At 43.9% G+C, this 21,147-nt stretch overlaps 2 protein-coding genes and 1 non-coding gene across 3 annotated transcripts; 2 read left to right on the top strand and 1 right to left on the bottom strand.

The window, feature by feature from the left end:
* The first annotated feature begins 2,230 nt into the window (after positions 1–2,230).
* Positions 2,231–8,308, top strand: LOC117865930 (uncharacterized). The gene is made up of 3 exons (XM_034750197.2): positions 2,231–4,991; positions 6,965–7,275; positions 7,601–8,308. Exons 1-3 carry the CDS (start codon positions 2,506–2,508, stop codon positions 7,945–7,947), a joined length of 3,144 nt encoding a protein of 1,047 aa, XP_034606088.1. The 5' UTR covers positions 2,231–2,505; the 3' UTR covers positions 7,948–8,308.
* A 4,002-nt stretch (positions 8,309–12,310) lies between these two features.
* Positions 12,311–17,491, top strand: LOC117865931 (O-fucosyltransferase 10). Its single transcript, XM_034750198.2, has 10 exons — positions 12,311–12,853; positions 13,664–13,736; positions 13,893–13,960; positions 14,679–14,767; positions 15,005–15,202; positions 15,306–15,510; positions 15,582–15,749; positions 16,080–16,247; positions 16,477–16,667; positions 17,113–17,491. The coding sequence occupies exons 1-10, from the start codon at positions 12,485–12,487 to the stop codon at positions 17,249–17,251; spliced, it is 1,668 nt and encodes a 555-aa protein (XP_034606089.1). The 5' UTR covers positions 12,311–12,484; the 3' UTR covers positions 17,252–17,491.
* Positions 17,492–17,649: 158 nt separating this feature from the next.
* LOC117865942 (uncharacterized) lies at positions 17,650–20,527 on the bottom strand. Its single transcript, XR_011898722.1, has 2 exons — positions 18,891–20,527; positions 17,650–18,318 (listed from the first exon to the last, which is right to left on the bottom strand). It is a non-coding gene; the product is annotated as an uncharacterized protein (transcript).
* Between the last annotated feature and the right edge of the window lie 620 nt (positions 20,528–21,147).

The following is a 21,147-nucleotide window of genomic DNA, read 5'->3' as shown; positions in this document are numbered from 1 at the left end:
CACATACCTACATGAAACACATACAAAATTCCCTCAAATTTATATGGCTCAAAATTATTTGATTGTAGCTCTCGCTCGACCAAAGCATTTTGTTGGGACCGAGGTGAGTGCAAGAAAAATGTGTACCTAAAGTATATATTCCTTTCTACCATTGCATGCCACACGTGACGGATAAGAGTACCCACCGATCCCCACCGACCAGGATATGGTCGGCCTTGCCAGGTGGGCCCGCCCAACCATGTCGTGCGGGTCAAGACTTGAAGATACGTGGAGCACAAGTTCGGAGGTCGGGCGAACAGATTCTGCCCAGATATCACGGGATACTTGTTGTAAACTGACTCAGATTGATTTCCATGTTACAACCGACTAGGATTAGATCTCATCCGATTGTAACACTAGGTTGTCAGCCTATATAAGGTGGCTAGGGGCGCCCCTCGAGGTAACGCAATTCACCCTACCGCACGTTAACTCTTCGCACATGCGATTAGCAATACAATCCACCAGAACACAGGACGTAGGGTATTACTCTCCGGAGATCCGAACCTGTCTAAACGTTGTGTCCCCGTGTTACCATTCGAGTTCTTGATCTTACGATCTCCTCCGCCTATAAATCTACCACATGGGTAATCCCCTGATGGATTGTTGGTCACTAAATCCGACAGTTGACGCACTAGGTAGGGGTGATCAATCCTCCCAACGAGCTCGATGGCATCTTGCCCTGACATCACCTTCCTCGAGAGCATGAAGGATTTCCTTGCAAATGCCCAGCCACCCCTCCAATCTAATCGCGGGGTCAGCTTCTGCGTTTCTGGGCGGATTGGACGGTGGAGGATGTGGCCAGGCGTCGTGGCATGCATCCGCAGGGGCTAGCACAAAAAGGTGGTGCGGGCAGGCCAGCGTCGTGCACGGTGCGCACGTCGCTGTCGTGCTCGTGCCACATGGGTGCGCACTGTGTGGAAGAAGGCGGAACAGTGACACAGGTAGCTGACAGGTGGGCCCTAGCGGTTAGCGACTGCAGTGTGGAGGTTGTTTGGCAGAAAATTGGAGGTTCCGATTTTGAAAATTCGGAAGTTCCGGTGACTCCAGCCTTAGATTGGGTTGTTAGATAGGTGGCCTTAGGTTGGGTTGTTAGATAGTTGGGCTGGTGAGGTTAGCTGGGTTGGTTTGGGCTTAGGTTGGTTTGGTTAGTTCTTGTTCTTTGATTTGTATTTGAATTCAAATACAAATCCCACACAACAAATCCAAATAAATCCCAAATAAACTCCAAATGTCGACACTAGCACAAATTCATCTTAGCTTTTCATTTTAGGCTATAAGTTATTTCTAAGAGTTTTGGAAGAGATTCATTGAAGTCACTCTTATGATTTGGTAAATTTTCACTCCACAACATAAAAATTTTGAAATTCACATTTTTGCAAATTCAAACATCTCGTAAAAATACGACATGTTACAATTTGATTTTATCCAATTGTAACCCTAGGTCGTCAGCCTATATAAGTCGGGCAAGGTGCCCCCGAGGGTAATGCAATTCACCCTACCGCACGTTAACTTTTCGCACCTATGATCAGCAATACAATCCACCAGAACACATGATGTAGGGTGTTACTCTCCGAAGGCCCGAACCTATCTAAATCTTGCATCCCTGTGTTACTATTCGAGTTCTTGATCTTACGATCTCCCCCGCCTACAAATCTACTACCTGGGTAACCCGGTATGAATAAAAAAGAAAAGGCATATCCAAGGGACTAGACTTCCTCTGTTTTTTTTATGAAGTTTCTTTTTGAAGGTAACTTTTCCTTGCATTCGATTAAGGGGGTGTTTGGATCCCCGAGCTAAACTTTAGCCTCTATCACATCGAATGTTTGACACTAATTAGGAGTATTAAACATAGGCTAATTACAAAACCAATTTCACAACGTCTAGGCTAAATCGCGAGACGAATCTATTAAGCCTAATTAGTTCGTGATTTGATAATATGGTACTACAGTAAATATTCGCTAATGGTGGATTAATTAGGCTTAATAGATTCTTCTCGCGATTTAGCCTAGGGGTTCTACAATTAGTTTTGTAATTGACTCTCCTCCTAATTAGCATCCGAATATCCGAAGCTGAGGATCCAAACACCCCTAACTTTTGTATGGTCTTTTGGACTTGGGCTCCACAGGCCCAACTAAAACAGCGCAGGCCCACCACCATGTCAGCAGAATAATATAATGCCACACCCAACCGCACCCGAGACCACCGCGATCCCCCCGCTTCCCCAGCCGCCGTCGCTGCCCAAAACTCCCAAACCCAGCCATCGCCGCCGCCCGCCACCCTTGGCCTCCGAATCTATCACCACAACACGACGGCGACGATCACCGACAGCCGCTACTGCCCCGTGGCATCTGAGATCCCGAGCACGGGGTGCTGGATCTGAATCCCGTCTCGATCCCCCCATCCCGTCACCCATTACCACGGTAGCGACCCCCCGTCTCCGGCGGTAGCCAAAACCTAGCCGGCACCATGCGACGCGGAGGCGGAGGTGGAGGCAGAGGAGGAGGAAGAGCGGCCCGAGGAGGCGGCGGCTATGGCCGCAGGGACACGCGCCCCGGCGGCGGCGCCTCCCGCGACGACCGGGATAGGCGCCCCGACTACCGCCCCCGCCGCACTCCGTCCCCGGACCGCCGCCCGCGCCGCCCTAGGGGCGAGGACGACTACCGCGACCCGCCCCGCAACGGCCGCATCGGCTATGGAGGCGGCGACCGCAGCCCGCTCCGGCGCGAGCGCACGGGCTACGACCACCGGCGCGCGTCGCCTCGCCGCGGGCGCGTGGAATACGAGGACCCCCGCGACCCGCCCGTCCGAGGGCCCAACAGGGAATACGGTGGAGATCGCCACGTCTCGCCCCGCGGGGCCAGGGACTACATAAGGGCACCCTACAACGAGGATCGCGACCGCTACGACCGCGATGGCCGGGGTGGGGATCAACGCTACGAGACGCCACCGGCCTACATGCTCCCCGACCATCCGTCCGACCTGGGCCGGCCATCCCTACGAGCCGGGAAGAATGAAAGGAACTACCTTGGCGGCTCTGGTGACCGTAGCCTTCTCAAGGGCGACCACCTTGAGGGCGGCCTGGGTCCCCGGAGCATCGGCAATGAGAGCGAGTTGTTTGGGGACGGTGGTGTGACGCTCAGAATTAGTGCGACTGAAATGGGAAGGACTACCGCCATGTACTCCCAAGACCGCAGGTCTCCCCTGCTCCGGAGGTCGCCGCCACCAAGGGCTGCGTTGTCTCCACCTATTTATCCCACTGTGCTGCCTGAAACTGGATTCTTGATGGGGGGATCTGCCATGAAGGCCAGTGAAGATTATGGTGCTGGAAACACCCAGCTGCTGCATGATGATGGCAGTTTTAAGCACCACAAGCATTCGCGTGACCCGTACATTGAGAGGAGTAAAGATATTGAGAGACATTATTCTGGCAGTAGGGATTTAGTTATTGAGAATGGTGGAGGAACTGAAAGGTTTTATTCTGCTGGGGATGTGACTACAGGGAGGGTTAGAGATACAGATAGGCTTTACTCTAGGGGTACACTTGAGCCTGACTTGGTGCCATGTACACAGTCGAAGTTTCTTGGCGATTCTTCCCCAGCCTTGCTTGCTAAGGACCATCCATACAGGATGCACACTGAACCTGTCTATGAGCCAAGCAACAGATACATTATGGATGGCCTTGGCAGGTCATCTCATGACTCACTAGGGCATGGAAGTGGTCATCGTCATAAGTTATCAGGAAGTCCATTAGAGCATGGCAGTGCTCATGGTGATGAAACATTACTGGATATTGCAAGGCAGTCACACCCTAAGCGTGCAATAAGAGCTGCATCCATGGAGTATGATGCACATGATGAACATGCCAGAAGGGATCCAATAAATGATGCATATGCTGCACCAGAGAACTTACGCGTGAATGCCTCACTGAATTCAAGGCACATATCAGCTGCACCATCTTTGAGAGGCATCAGGGATGAAAGGATTAACCACCATTTGAGGCTACCCCATAGGACTGAAGAGTTTGAGAGTAGTTTTGATGCCATGAATCGAGACATGGAGCACTTAAATAAGCATTCTTATGACAGTGATGCTTCCATACAGTACCCAACAGCAAGGGGCGGTAATGATCGCTACTCCCACTCCCCTGAATCCAAGCCCATTGGAATTGCGAGGCGACCAGCTCGTCATCATGAGTCTGCTTCATTTGAGAACTTAAGTGACCAAGAAGCTTCCCCTCTGGTTTCTAGGAAAAGATACAGAAGTCCCGCATATTTGTATCATGATGTGTATCATGCTGATGATGGGTTTGCAGGATGTGAGCACTATGATGACGATATGGATGCATATGTCCTACCCCCACCAAGAGTGTCAGGATATGACATGGTTGATGATGATGATGAATATGATATACCAGCTAACTGCAATGTTTTCTCAAGGCTTGCTTTGCCACATGAAAACAATGGGGAATGGACTGATGTGGATCAAGGAAACCATCCTCACTCTGACATTTTGACGTATGGGCGTCCAAAACACATTCCTATGTCTCAGAGGCTGTCCAGACCAAGTTCCCACTCACAATTCCAGGGAACTTTCATGCATGGAAGAGGAAGAGGAAGAGGAGGATTGACTAAGAGTGCAAAAAAGAGACTGAAAACTGGTCCTCATCAATTCCATGGTGGATATGTATCAGAGAAAAATGAATTTATTAAGCCAAATAAATTCTCTAAGTTGTCAGAAGATGATCCTAATGGTTCTGGAGTCAAGCATGAAGATGCTCCAGAGAATGATGTTCTTCCTGTGCAGAAAGATCCACCAGAAAGTTCAGACGAATTCAGTAAGCAGGTTCACCAAGCCTTCCTTAACTATGTGAAGATATTAAATGAGAGCCCAGCCATGCAGAAGAAATACCGTGAGGCTGCAAAAGGATCTTTGTCTTGCTGTGTCTGTGGCAGGTTTGTCTTTCTTTGCCTACACTAACGCTCTACGCGTTAAACAGTTCCTCCTATAAATTTGTTAGAAGTTGCCTATTGCTGATTTGGTGACTGAAAGTCTGAAATAGAGAAATCCATGGAAGAAAACGATATCTCGTGTAGTCACGTGAAACCTTGCCTCCATATGGTACAAAACTTTATTGACCCTATAGTCTAAAAGATTAACTTACTTTTTCATATTAATTTACTCTAGGAAACCAGGAGAAGGCTCTTCTTTATCTATAGAGCCCCCTCCTAGCTAAAGCAACTTATATGGTTTACTTAGGGCACTTTATTGCGTATATATATGCTATCATTAGGATGAAGTGGTTGGCAGAATTGAGTGTGCACAATGAGGATTGCGAGGGACCAAGACCCATCATGCGGATGTAATGGACTGTGGCAACTTATTGGTTCAGTTCACTCACATCTCTAATGCATGGTGCTGCTGTTTAAGGATTCCGACATTGAAACATTGGTGCCCAATGGTTTGAGCACTCCAACATTGGTCTGTGATGTGAATTGACGTTCTGTAAGGCGAGATCCAATGGTGATGCAGCTTATATGGAGTAATGCATTGCAGTCTTGCTGATGTATTTGGACAATATGGCTGGAAAAAAGTAAAAGTATAGCATTGTTCTGTTGATGAGAGAACAACTCAGAATGTTGTTGCCAGTTTATAGCTAGTAGTGTTGTCAGAACTTCTTGTTGCTAATGTTTTGGTATCAAGAAGATGGCATTATGTGAGGTCAGGTGCACACATTGCCAAACTACTGTTTCTTAATGGACAACATGGACCAAACACATGGCAGACAACATGTGCAAATTTGGAGAACATTGGCTTGTTCAAGTTTCGAGAATACATGTGCGAATTTGGCAATATGTTTGCCTGTTTGGAGTAATAACCTTCATGGGCTCTTGGCTTCTTTATGAAGGCCTTGTTTATGAAGTCCTTAAGTATGCTTACTTAGATCGTATCTAGCTTACGGTTAAATTAGAAATTGAAAACCATCGTGTGCAAGTTTGTCAAATGAAGATGGCATCGGCTGGCACATATATTAGGTCTGAACTTCGAGGCATAGACCAGCAGCTGGGCTATGCAGGCTGTAAATAAATGGTTATCTTTAACCTTTAAGTAGGGGTGGTGTTCTTTATATAATTATCTGACCTTTTGATCTTTCTGGCCTGGTAAGTTGATCATGAATTCTTCTACTTTTGCATTTGAAATGCATGGAATGTCATTTAGTTTTACTTCGATAACAATACTGGTATAGTACCTATCAGCTCCATGTAGAATTGTAGATTACTGTACTTATTTCAAGTCTAAGGTTTTATATAATGTTTGTAGGGGTGCCAGAATACTCTGTACCACCTATAGAGATATATTCACAGAGCTATAGCTATCTATTGAAAACCATCTTTGTATTAGTCATTACCATGATCTTTCTAGGATTAAACAATTAACTACAACTGATTACTAAGTATGCTATAAATTTGATTATTCTTGCCCAAACCAGAGGTAGCTTATCTTTTCTTTCTTGAAAATTGCATCAAATTTAATCTTCAGGGTGATGGCCAAATATTTTTTTCTTGAAGCAGCAGTATTGTTCTTTAAGTTAGTGCGGTAGAGATTTGGTTTGGTTATGGTCCTGAAGCATTTTAGTATGTTTCTGGATTACCTAAGCATTTTTTGGGACCAACTTGCTTACAAACTCTATCTTCAGATGATTTAGATTGCTGCTAACCCTTTTTCTTCCACTTGATTTTGTGTGTAATTTTGTGGGCTATACCCTTGTGAATAATTTCAATTCTGCCAATGATTATAATGTGTCCAGAAGGATTGTCAAAACATATTTTCTCTTATCTGCGTAGTTTGATTAACTGAACATTTATGTGGAATCTCTAACCTGAAGAAATGCTCTGTTTATTTTGCTTTTTGTTTATTTCCTACACAGTGTTGCGAGGAAGTTCCCAGATCTTGATGCCTTGCTATCACATGCTTATGATACATCCAAAGCGGGGTTGAAGACAAAACACTTAGGGTTTCACAAAGCACTCTGTGTTTTGATGGGGTGGAATTGGCTTGTTGCTCCAGACACATCTAAAGCCCATCACTCCATTTCATCTGAGGAAGTAAATGCCATGAGGGGAGATCTCATGTTGTGGCCTCCAGTAGTTGTGATACATAACAGCTCAATCGTGAACAAGGCAAAGGATACTGAAGCAAAGGTTGTGTCCATGGAAGAAATTGAAGGCGTACTGGCAGGTTAGTTTCTGCTGAGCCTCAGAAGAACATACCTGTGCACTTGTTAACTTTTTGTTTATCAATATGGATACCTTAGGAATTATGATTGTGGCTAAATATGTTCTTATGTTGTCTTCTGTAGTATTTCCTTAAGATGTTATGAATTGACTGATACATTGGCTTATTTAGGCATACTTGTTTGTTCCTTTGTGATTATGGTAGTATTTTTGTAGCAAAATGAATGCATTTGTAATAATGCAGCTTTCTGAGAGGTTAATCTTTAGTTGTTAATAGCAGCCTTGTGCTATTGACTCCAATAGTTGTTCATGTTGTTTTGTTTATCCAGATATAGGGGTACCACGTGAGAAGGTGAAGGTTAGCCATGGAAGACCTGCTAATCAGAGTGTCTTCCTGGTGAAGTTCCAGCCAACAATATCTGGGTTTCAGGAAGCCATGAGAATCAACGACTATTTCTCCAGCAGAAACCACGGTAAGGAAGAGTTCCAGCAGATGAGAGATGGCAAAGGTAAGAAGGCTGCTCCTGTTGACAACCTGGAAGAGCTGCTGTATGCGCACATTGCGGTCGTCGAAGACCTGGTCTACCTAGATGAGGAAGCAAAGAGGAGATGCAAGATCAGGAGCAAGAAGGAAGTCGAGGCCAGTGCAGACGCCACACTGAACTTAGAACCATGAAGTATCACGGATAAACTAGATTAGGTTATTACCAGGTTTACTAGGATCTGAACTGATCACGTGATCCACCTTTTGCTTAATCCTACGGCTGCTTGTACAACCAAGTGGCTGCAGTGTAAGAGCGCGCAAATTCTGCTTTTGCCATCAAGTGATGAAATCCCAGATGCATTTTGGTTTTTGACTTTTTGCCACTGGGACCCTTCACGTGGTAAAAACAAACCTTGGGAGTGTCCATTGGCAAAATGGTAGGATTACAGACCTTAATGGCAAAGGCAGAATTGCCTCGGTGAAGAATCTGTGGTTCTAAGATACATTGTACCGACTGGATGTTTGCGTTATTAAGTCCTTTTCATTTGTCGTTGATCTTTGCTTTTAGTCTCCTAAATTAAAGTTACTTTGTCGATTTATTGTTGTGATAATTTTACCATAAAAGGCTGTCAGATTCCGTCCCAGCCCTCCAGTTGGCTGTGTTTTGAGAAATACCAACTTTGTCCCCACCCGAAAGAGTGTTTGGCTCATTGATCGATAAATTACGCCAAGTAGAATATTTTCTCGATCTTTTAGGTTGCAAAACAAAATTACGCCAATCCAAACAAGAGAAGTTGCAGGGCCTGGCACTGGCAGCCGGAGCTAAACCCCGGTGTTCATGGAAGACGAGCTTGTGCGGCTGCGGTGGTTCGGTCCTCCTTTGTTCCTCTGCTTGTCGACACGACGTCGTTAGACGCTGAAGCCCCGAGATTGGTGTATGTGTATATGGCGCCAGCCGCAATGGATGGGAACGCCGACGTGCTCGACGCCTCTCCGTACCGCAACACCAGGTAGACCGAACCTTCCGGCGAGCTGACGTAGCAGTGGCACCACCGTCCAGCGCGCGTCACCGGGCTTGGCGAAGACGATGCTGGCCATCCCGTCCCTGAGGCAGAGCACGCGCGTGGAGTCGTCGAAGCCCGCGCCGTTGACCTCCGCGTGCGGATAATCGACGACGCCCGAGGGGCCGCTCCGGAGCGCCGGGGAGAGGCTAGGGCCGTTACTTATTTTATTTTTAGCACCCGTCACATCGAATGTTTAGATACTAATTAGGAGAATTAGGAGTATTAAGGACCCGTTTGGTTACTTTTGCTTATTTTTAACACGTGTCACATCGAATGTTTAGATACTAATTAGAAGTATTAAACGTAGACTATTTACAAAACTTATTACATAAGTGGAGGCTAAACGGCGAGACGAATCTATTAAGCCTAATTAATTCATCATTAGCAAATGTTTACTGTAGCAACACATTGTCAAATCATGGACTAATTAGGCTTAATAGATTCGTCTCGCCGTTTAGCCTCCACTTATGTAATCGAATTTGTAAATAGTCTACGTTTAATACTCCTAATTAGTATCTAAACATTCGATGTGACGGGTGCTTAAATTTAAGTCAATGAACCAAACCAGGCCTAAATGTAGACTATTTATAAAACCCATTACATAAGTGAAGGCTAAACGGCGAGACGAATCTATTAACCCTAACTAGTCCATGATTTGACAATGTGTTGCTACAATAAACATTTGCTAATGATGGATTAATTAGGCTTAATAGATTCGTTTCGCCGTTTAGCCTCCACTTATGTAATGGATTTTGTAAATAGTCTACGTTTAATACTCCTAATTAGTATCTAAACATTCTATGTGACATGTGCTAAAAATAAGCAAAGAAAACCAAACGTCACTAGGTGATCCGGCCTGCAGGGGGGCCTTTGCTATTGTCTTGTGCAGCGAGCAGGCAGGCCTTAGAAAGCACAATGGAATCTAGGTCAATTGCAAGTCCCAACTGCACTTGTTGAGAATCTTTTCTGTTGGTCTTCAAGATTGGTTTGTTTGTCCTGGAAAGCCGCTGTGATACGCATTTTTCATCTGCCTTGGTTAATTACTTAATTTTCGCCTTAGCTTTTTTCTGTCACCTGTCGGTGAAAATTATACGGGAGCCGTCGAAATATCTGTAGGTTGGCTGGGAAGTTTTTGGTGCAATCATGTTGGGCACATCACATACGCGTGCATAACACACTGAAACAGAAACTACCACCGGAAGGAATGTCACGTGCGTGCATCCAGAGACGGTGCTTGTGCTGCAGCTGATGATCAAGTCCCTTTTGCACTCCAAAGCAACTGGCAGCTCAAGGATGGTGTAGCGGAAACGAGACGATGAGCCGCGAACAGGTTTTCGTTTCGTTTCGTTTTGAGCACGAAGTCCATGGCACGAGGGAGCCACATGCTGACGACCTCGTCTCTGTTCAGCTCTGGCCTTCCCGGCTTTTGGGCAGAAGCGCAGCAGCGGCCAGGGACAGAACAGTGGCTTTGGCTTGGCTTGCCGAGCCAACGGTCGGCACCTCACCCAAGAGGACAATGCACGGTGATTTAGGCCGCATAAATGCTTGCACAGCGTGCAAGAAACCCTCTTCTCCTTTGGGAACTCGAGACATATCCATGACGCAGTTATCTCCCCAAGACTCCAAACCAAATTATCAAAAAAGAAAACCCTCCAAACCAGAAAACATATTTTACTACTACTCCGTATGCAAAAAAACCAGTAGAGTTTAGCATCTGTCACATCGGATGTTTGATGCTAATTAGGAGTATTAAATATAGTCTAATTATAAAATTAATTGCACAGATAGAGTCTAATTCACGAGACGAATCTATTAAACCTAATTAGTTCATGATTTGATAATGTGGTGCTACAGTAACCATTTGCTAATGACGGATTAATTAGGCTTAATAGATTCGTCTCGCGAATTAGCACAGAGTTCTACAATTAGTTTTATAATTAGCTCATGTTTAGTCCTAATTAGCATCCGAATATCCGATGTGACATTATTTTAGCACCTACTATCAAATACCCTCGTAATTCTCAAGAAAATCCATGCGCCGTCTCCATCCACCACTAGAGCCAAGAGAATTTCTTGGACGAAATATTGTTTCAGTAATCAGCAAATATGCCTAGTCCTAAAGGCTAAACCACTGGAGCCACCCCATCCAGGTGTGCGCTGCGAACTACCATCAGGTGTTGGTACTGCGTATTTTTTTACGCACCTCGAAATCCTAACTTTAATACTGTATAAAAAGAAGATTTTCCATCACATCAAACTTGCGGTACATGTATGGAGTACTGAATGTAGACGAAATTAAAAACTAATTGCACAATTTGGTTGTACTTTGCGAGACGAATCTTTTGAGCCTAATTAGTCAATATTTAAACAATAATTTATAAATACAAACGAAATGCTACAACGAAATGCTACAGTATACTGTATAGTAATTTTATAAAGAAATCGGTCAACTAAACAGGACCTCAGTGTCAGATCAATAACACCACTAGTTTGATGAGGAGACAGCAACAGGCAGAGCCAGAAGATCTTGGCAGTGGCTTCCACGGAGAGAGAGAGTACTAGCAGCTGGTTTTGATTTGACGGTTTGCGCGCTAAACACCAACCAAAGCCTGCCCTCACAGTCCCAGGTCCACGCCCCCATCCGAGGACCGTTGAAAGTTTGCATCACCCACAAGGGAGCTCCGTCGAATCCTTGGATTCTCTGTGCCTGCGATCTTCAGGTGCACGCTTGTTTTCAAGGTTCTTGTCGGATGTCATATTTTCGTGAGAGCGTTCAACCGCAACCGGAAAAGGCTATTTTATTCATGTATCGCTAAAAAAGGCTATTTCGTTTAAGTTGCCACCAAAATAAAAGACAGGAGCCACGAATTTCAAAATAGTTGGATAGTTAGCTATGAACTTTCCACGAAACCATCTGATCTGTATTTAGGGTTATGGTTTATGAGTAGTACGGAAGTCTAAACTTTGTTACCTAGCAGCATATAGAAAGAAAGAAATGTTGAACTGGAGTTGTATTAGGTTACATGTCTATTATTCCAACGACTCGATCGGAACACTACAAGTACTCTAATAGACAATAGCAAAACATGTGACGTCAACATAGTTAACGGTCGCTTGCTCCACGTCGCTAAGCGTGAGAGAGCTAGATTTGCAATACAATGGTAGGATATGTTTCACCCAACGTTTCTATTCAGATAATTTTCTTTTCAAATCCACGATATGTTATTCATTTCAAATCCACGATATGTTATTCCTAGTTACGTCGGTAGCAGAACATAATATAATATGAAACTGAAGTGTAGATTCTATAGTCAAGATGAAGCACCAAAGTAGGCTACACGCAGCGAGGGCGCAAGCAATCAGGCTAGTGCCGCACAAGGCAATCCGAGGTCGTCGCACGACGCCACGTACGCGCACCGCCATTTGGCCACGCTGATTCCGGCGGTTACACACTACTAATTCCTGCGCACACGTTTTCCTTCCGCGTTTCTTCCCTTTTCGGTTTCCATCCTTCCAATCTGCTTCTCCCTCCCTCCTCTCGCCTCACCATCCCCTGCAGCTCCATTAATCCCTGCGCCCGTTTCCGCCCAACCTCCCCCCACCCCAGCTGAGCGAGCGGAGCTCACATGATCCCCACGCGCCGCCGCTGAGGGTCCCCCGCCCCCATGTCTCTCGCGGCGTCAATGCGCAAGCCCGCCGCCGCGTGGCGCCGCCCGGGCGCCCGCGGCGGCGGCGGACCGCGGAGGCGCGGCGTGGTCGTCCTGCTCCTCGCCCTCGCCTACGCCGCGGGGACGCTCATGTTCCTGCTCGCCGGGAGGCTCTCCGGCGGGGGTCCGGGCGTCGAGGTGGCCTCATCCTCCCCGCTCCAGCGGCCGCGGCGCCACGCGGCCCCGCCGCCCTCGCCGCCACAGCCCGGGTCGGTGTACCGCAGCCACCTCGTCTTCGAGCGGCTCTGGCCGTCCATGCGCGACGACGCCACGCTCGTCGCGTCCGCCTCCTCCCTCTCCTCCTCGGCCTCGTGGCGCCGCAGCATGGTGAGGGCGCTGCTCCCCTTCCTATCTAGCGAGTAGCGACCACCCCTGTTTCTTCTTTGCTACGGGTATCATCGGTGCTCGCTGGCTTTTCTTGTGGGGGGGGCGAAGCTTCAGTTCTCGCGTGCTTCTTTGCTCCGTCTCTTCCTGGGTTTTGCTGCAAGGATTAGTCCAACTATTCCGCGAATTTCGGCGTCCTTTACATGTTCCTGCTCGGAAAATAATAACGGGAGGGATGCGCATTGTTTTTCTTGTTTCGTCAGGTGGTGTTCTTGTTGTGAGTTCAGGGCCGAAATAAATACAGGATGGTTCTTGGTTTCTTGGGCTTCGCCTTGTTTACTTCACCTTCGGTTCTGAGTGATCGATTCTACTGAGCATTTATTTACTAGTATATCATGTCTTTTTTTCTTCTTTGCTTATGAACTAGATGTACTCTGAGTAACAACCTGTTGCATAGCTGTATGCTTTGCTAAACAAGGAACAGAATGTTTGTAGTTTAAGCCTCCTAAGATTCCAAAGGAAGAAATAATCTTTAGATCACAATACTGTGCCTCTTGAGAGCTTCAATTTTGGATGCAATTGGTTATCTTCATTCAAATTTAACTGTTAAATCAATCTGGGAATGTGCCAAAAATGAACCCCTATTGGTAGGGAATGGACAATGTGGACTTCCCTGTAACGTCTGTACATGTAGAATAACTTGCTATTTTGCCTATTTTTTCCTCTTGTCGGAACCAATCTGTGCCCATCTTTAGACACGTTTGCTCTTATCAAATTCATGTTATATAACACTTTTATGTTGGTATTGTGCAGTTAATGACATCACAATATCAAAATTCTGGGGAGCCATGGATGCCTTGTGTCAACAGCAGGCTGATTCGATCAGGTTCCATTTTGAAAATCTTTGCTATGATTTCGTACATCATATGTACCCAATTGAAATGATATACCTTATGGAATTCTTGGGCCACATAATCATGAGGAAACTGGATGACCTTTAAGTCAACACTGATAGTCTACATCACATTTTGGTTCTTTGCAGAGTTGCCGCCCTCAAATGGCTATCTCATGATTGAAGCAAATGGTGGTCTGAATCAACAACGACTTTCTGTAAGTACCAGGATTATTACTTTTTGAATAGATGTGTGCTCATTGTTCTGAGTAAGATATACCATTGCCATTGCCTTAAATGAAAGTCCAGTGCCTTGTAAATCTTTGATGCACCAATAAGTGGTTTTGGACGCACTTTATTCAACTGTGCTGGCATTCTTTAATAGTTGTATTATGAAAAATGAGTGAATTGGCAACAGCCTAGAATTTTTTCCATAAAAAGAAAGTTACTACCACCTTGCTTCTATATATGAGTGATTATGGACATCAGGGTGCACCAATGAGTGATTTTTGACAGTCATGTTAGTGTCACATTTTACTTAACTGCGTTGGCTTTCTTCAATAGTTTTATTATGAAAATGAGGGAATTGGCAACAGCGTAGAGTTTCTTCCAGAAAAAGAAGTCACTCCTTCCTTTTATATATGGAGTTGGATAGTTCAATTAAGTTTTTGACATAAATGTGGCAAATCAGTGGTTTTAGATATTCTTATGTAGAAAAGGTCCTGCTATCTAGGAAAAAAAAACAGTCTGAAGTACCATCTTGGTTATCACATTAATGCTTATATGTCCTGTTGTCAATATATTTCTTCTCTCCATTTCTTAAAATCCTGCTGTGATCCGTACCCATTAGCTGTGATGCTAATCTATTATATTTCTGAAGTTCTTGGAGTCTTCACCCTAAGTTGCATAATAATTAACTCAGATTTTGCAATGCAGATCTGTGATGCTGTTGCTGTGGCCAGCTTGCTTAATGCAATTCTTGTGATCCCAACATTTCATCTGAATAGCGTTTGGCGTGATGCGAGGTAACTATTTGTCTGATTATCACATTGTTTCCTTACATATAAAATGCCCTTTTTATTTGTGACTTCCTATAATTTTGTTGGGAAATACTAGTTTAAGAGTGTGAAAGGTTGTTAACATACAACATAAACTGCAAACTTTAACATTTTGATTTGAGAATGATCATTGGTATTACTTCTGTACCTCTTGGTAAGCAGTTTCATGAGGATATAGAATCTGACCTGGTGTATTTCTTCCAGCAAATTTGGTGATATATTTGACGAAGATCATTTCATTGAGACACTCAGAGAACATGTAAGAGTTGTGAAGAAACTTCCTGAAGATGTTTTGCTGCGCTTCAATCATAATATCAGCAGCATACCAAATATGAGAACTAAAGCCTACTCATCACCGAACCACTATGTGCAAAAGGTGCTTCCAAAACTGCTGGAGTTAGGGTAAGGAATACATCCCCCCCACTCCACCTGGAATGAAGGAGAGCTTGATTTAACTGGGACAAAGCCAAGGCGCATGTTTCATTTTATTGTCTGTTCTGTGCAGGGTTGTGCGCATAGCCCCATTCTCAAATAGATTAGCCCAGTCAGTTCCATCGAACATCCAGGCCTTGAGGTGTTTGGTAAACTACCACGCACTGAGGTTTGCTGAACCAATAAGAAATCTTGCAGAGGATTTGGTTGGCCGAATGATGAAAAAGAGTTCTTTGACTGGTGGGAACTATGTTTCGGTGCATCTTCGCTTTGAAGAGGTTATTAATTCTCTCGTACATGTTCGCAATACGGTATTTTCTTCCATCCTACTGATACTGTGTACTTTTAGGATATGGTAGCCTTTTCGTGCTGTACATATGACGGTGGCTTGAAGGAGAAAACTGAAATGGACAATGCTCGTGAAAGGAGCTGGAGAGGCAAGTTTCGTCGACATGGTCAAGTGATAAATCCAGAGGCAAATAGAAGGGATGGAAAATGTCCTCTTACTCCTCTAGAGGTTAGACCTCCTTTTTTGTTTTTGTCTCCTTGTATTGTCCACTGTAAACACTTTCTATATCTACGCTGCTGTATGTGGATCATCTGATGGGAGTGCAGCATTTTATGTTGGACAGACAGTTGCATTTGTGTGCTGAATCATGTAGTCAGTATTTCAAAGTGTCCTAAAAATTGCTATAGGCTTGGTTTATCACTTTTTTTTCCTGCTTTTCTGTATTCCGTTACCAAGTCAGTTTAGTCGGTTAAGCTTCAGTTTATTACTAAGTTGCCTTCTAAAATCATTTAAAAGGGTTTACTGGAGATGATGTCCTCACTGAATGGATTCTTGCAGGTTGGTATGATGCTACGAGGCATGGGATTTGACAATACCACCTCCCTGTACGTTGCTTCTGGTAAAATATACAATTCTGAAAAATACATGGCTCCGCTTGGCCAGATGTTCCCTCTTTTAGCGACAAAGGATTCTCTTGCTTTACCTGAAGAGCTTGCTCAGTTCAAGGTATTACTTGCGCCAGCACTCTGTTTGTTTACTTGAATACACTGGAGAGCTGCATATCATTTCATTAAAGAAGAGATGGAGTTATTTTTAACACTGAACGAGTATGCATGCATGCTTCTGTTCACCTTTACCACATACAAATTTGGAACAATATGTTAGTCTGAAGTATCTGTCTTGGTTGAGAACAGAAGTTAGATTGGGACCCCGCTCACCAACCTATTCTCTGCAGGGACACTCATCTCGTCTAGCAGCGTTAGATTACACTGTTTGCGTTCAGAGTGAAGTGTTTGTGACAACTCAAGGAGGAAACTTCCCTCACTTTCTGATGGGGCACAGGCGTTACCTGTTTAGAGGGAATTCAAAGACAATAAAACCTGACAAACGGAAGCTAGTTTTATCATTTGACGATCCCAATATCAGGTCAGTTGTTTGGAGCACTCACCATACATTTCGATCAGTAACTATCAATCATTCACTAAATCCATAATTATAAGTGGTTAGCTCATCACTGGCTGCCAGTAGCTGTCAGATCACAGCAATTCGGTTTTCAACTTTGGCCATCTAGATGATAATTCTTTGATAAAACAATTGTTGAAGACTATGTTTTGACCAAAAAGTGGTCCGTTCTTGCTGTTGTTCTGGTTTTTACCTAATCAACTTCTTTAATTAGTATGCCTTCCCAACAGCCCATTGAACTAATCCCTGAATTTTTTTTACACCAGAAGCCTTTCCTAGGTTTTACATTTCTGAATATATTGGTCCAGTCCACAATTTTGTAGCACACCTAAATTTTAATTCTGGCATAATTTTGTTTAGTACTATATTATTAAGATGAGTTGTTTTAATTTCCCTCGTGCAATTTCAGATGGGATCGCTTTAAGCAGAACATGCAGGAAATACTGCAGCACAGCGGCGTAAGGAGCATTGCATTCAGGAAACCTAACGATTCCATATACACCTTCCCGATGCCCGATTGCATGTGTCAGCAAGATGGGTTGATATAGGTTTAGCATACATACGGATAGTATACCACACAAATTGGTGCAGGCAGGCATTTTGTACACTTTGTAACCTCTAGGGTAGTCACCATATAGCAAGATTGACTGGAAATTCGTTGAGTTTTGTTAGTACCAGGGAGGTAGATGAGCTGGGGAGTTAGTTTGGCTGTGGATGTTGAAATATTCCGTTGAATGTATATGTAAAGAGGACTACTAACTACAAAGAAAAGAGAGCTTCCTTCCTTAGCACAGTATTACTACTAGAGCCATTTTCCCGGTCTAGTTTGTAATGTAATTTTTTCCTGCCGGGATTGTATTTTTATCATCATGTTTCCTCAATTAGGTGCACACAATTGGGAAATTCGGTGCACACAATTTGTTATAAAGAAACTTGCGATAGGTAATCACTAATCAGATGCAAGGTCAGCCATGAAACGGCGAACTGCTAGAACATTGTATACTGCATGATCATTTGTACATACACACCAGGCAGCGTACATTTTGAAAAAAAAACGCAACAGGAGTCGGTTTACATCAAACTGCATTCTGCAATACCAATATTATACATGTGAGAAAGCAGAAAGCACACCACACCACACCACAAAGCCGCCCAATCTCAATAGCATCCTGATGCACTGTCAAACTGCCATGACTATCACATATAAAAACAATAATTCAGGCTGACTTCAGCAAGTTACACCTCCGGCGTCTACATGCTATTTGAATCTTCAGAAGACCGCTCAACCTTCTATCGGGCTATGCTGGTTCTGTTAGTTCTCCATTATTTTTCATTGGGCCTGTGTTGGGATGTTGGCTGTAGGCCTTAAAATAACCTGAAGCAACATCATATCATAAATGGTTGTAAACGATCCCAACCTGCATGAAGGGCAGAAGGAGTAGATTGTTGTGGGGCCAACACACTGGAACCCTCAGCGCATCAGGTCCTTGCTTATAGCTTCAACTTTCGGAGTCTTTGTAGATATTTGGCGAGCATAGAAGAAACAGTTTGTGATGGGCTTGTGGTTCACAAAGCTCCAATAGTAGTTGTTGAATGATCCGAATTCCCGAACTACCTACAGGTAAGCATTTCGAAAGTTAAACACAATAAATACAGAATAGACTCTTTATGTACTGATGCTCCAACAGCAGGGCTCTAGTTGACAAAATCCACTGCTATGGAATAAACCCTCAAGAATGATATTCTTGAGGGTTTATTGAATCTGCTAACCTGTACTGGGGCTAACAGGGTGAAGGCACATTCTAACTGTTAAGCCCCATCACCCACTCTATAATCTCTTATCCTAGTAAACTGAACTTCCAAACCCATTGTTTTGTAAACGCGAATTGTCCAACAAATGTTTGTTCTTGGATAGATGACACATAAATTGCCGAACACGAACAACGCATAATAAAAAAAAATAGGCACACTGACATCCCTCCATCATAAGTACCTGATGCACTGATTGCATACTTGTAGGCATAGATAGAAGTATTTGGTAAATTTTCTCAGTAGTAGAAAAGGCGAGCAATTTACCATGTGCTACAAATTGCTATCCTCTAAAAACATAAAGCAAAAAAAAAAAGACAGCAGCTTAAATCCGAAGGTGAAAAGTGCCAAAAGATGAGAGGATAAGCCAGCGAGTACCTGGAGTTCCTTGTGATAGACTCCATTCTGACTGCAATATCTAATAGCATCCATTAACTGATGAATATGAATATTGTTTGCTAATGCCGAAGATTCAGATTAAGTGGTCACTGACATCATAAGAAAAAAAAAATCAGGATCCTTCTTCTATAAGGATAATTAGAGTGTGCAGTCATTCATGGTTTAGGTATTTGGGAAACATGGGGATCAAGAATTACCTCAATAAAAATCGTCAACATGCAAGATCAACTGGGTAAAATTGAATACAAACGGCTAAGATATGAATCAGGTGTAACAGCCCATGGGCCGGGCCACTTGGGCCAAAAGTGGTGTGCGTGCGTGCTAGCAGTGCTAGCAGCAGCACAGGCTTTAGTGCCATACTGCTAGATATGAGTGGGTTAGACTAGGTTAAATAGCCGGTGGTAGAAAACTGTGTAACTCAGCGAGGACTAGCACAAGAAAAGAGATAATGTTCCAGAAACCCGTATACAAAAGAAATTAGACTTGACAGAAAACATCTGACAACTGATGCATATCTACCTAGTTGGTGCATCAGAAATGTTTTTGTCCATGAGGAGTTGGTGTTTATAGTTTCTGCTTTCCTATTAGTCAAATGAGGCAAAGCTCAAAACAATCCATCTAATAAGTGCTGTACAACAATATGAAGACAAAATTTACCAATTTTAATAAAAATGAAGCCTGGTTCAGATCAAGTTTGCCTGATCTTCAGCGTTCAAAAACTACCTAAACCACATACAACACCACTAACTGATATGATAGATATGTTGACGAGGAAAGGTACCATAAGAGCAAATGCACTTTCAATTTCAGAGAAACTACATGCCTCATGCAAGAAACTGAACTGTTGGGAGCAAATTTCATATTAAGGCTTTTGCGTTTTCATACTTGAAATTAGCATTAGATATCTTCTCAACAAATCGGACCGACTCAACTCTAGTGTGGCACAATAGCAGCAGGGTTGGAGGAATTTGGCACATATGGGATGTCATATCAATAATAGCTGAAAGAAGGGTTTAGAGGTTAATTTAATCCCATGAATGGACCTGCATTTTTCTTGATACCACTAATGCTGAGTACAGAAAAAGATTATGCCTACAATTTATATGAAAGATAAATGGAAAAATAGTTTTGTGTTCAAAATCAAATGGATGGGAACAAAAATATAATCAAGAAGCTTACGGCATCACCATAACACCAAGTAATGAGATAGCAAGACCTGTAGCTCCATTTCCTTTTAAGTTCAGGAACAAAAAGGTCCCTTATGACTCCTGAAGCATCTGGTTCAGAATACCAGAGTTCAACTAAGAATAAAAATAGGATAATGCATTTGGTTCATGACTAATGTAGGTTCATGATATGAATAAGATAACCTTAAAAACATGTGCCTGTGGTTTGGATTTTGGAATAAAAAAGCAGCTACTGTTCTCCAGTAGCGGACAGTTAAGCAAATCAATCAAGAGAGATACAGCATTTCAGACATGCATAGTTAAGTTCTTTCTCTCCTACTTTAACTATAAACATAGTAAAAGCGTATCAAAGAAATTAGTCTGGCAATTAGAGAGAGCAATACTCAGATTCCATGATAAGGAATCAATTGGGACAAATACTCATTCATTGTTCCAAAGTATATTAGATGATCCTCCATTTCTTTAAGGAGCCATCACACAGAGTATGAGCTAGCTAACACGTAGTGATAAGATGGTAACTGATTAAAAACAAATACATACATCTGTTAGGATTGATCTCATCCGAATCAATCCAACGATTGAGTCGGACCCCTTGACCGCGTCCTGATCGGGGACGCTCAACCCACCACTGGTCGGCGGACCCCTGTCACACAACGCTATAAAAGGAGAAAGGTCGGGGCCGAGGCACAACACACGAATTTGACCACCGCCACTAACCCACCAAACAACCCTAGAAGGCCCCTCCGATCATGGGCACGCTGCAGTGACGGGAAGCACCGCCGGCCGTGTCGCCGTCCTCTGGACTCTACCGGCCCGTACTGCATCGCTGCTCCCACGGTTACTTTTTCCTACTCTACCTCTCCTGCCAAGCCCGAAGGTATGGGTGTTTACTCCTCTCTCTCTCTCTCTCTCTCCCTCCCTAGATTCTCAAGTTTATACAATGCTAAACCGAAATCACCCGAAGATCCACACCTAGATGATCCCTAATGAGTCTATCAACATCAGATCAGCTGTACCACACATCAATTTCAAGTATGCAGCGCTAAAAT

Source organism: Setaria viridis, chromosome 7, assembly GCF_005286985.2.
Source record: "Setaria viridis chromosome 7, Setaria_viridis_v4.0, whole genome shotgun sequence".
Classification (NCBI taxonomy): Eukaryota; Viridiplantae; Streptophyta; class Magnoliopsida; order Poales; family Poaceae; genus Setaria; species Setaria viridis.
Note: the sequence above shows the minus strand (reverse complement) of the source record. Positions and strands in the feature narration are given on the sequence as shown.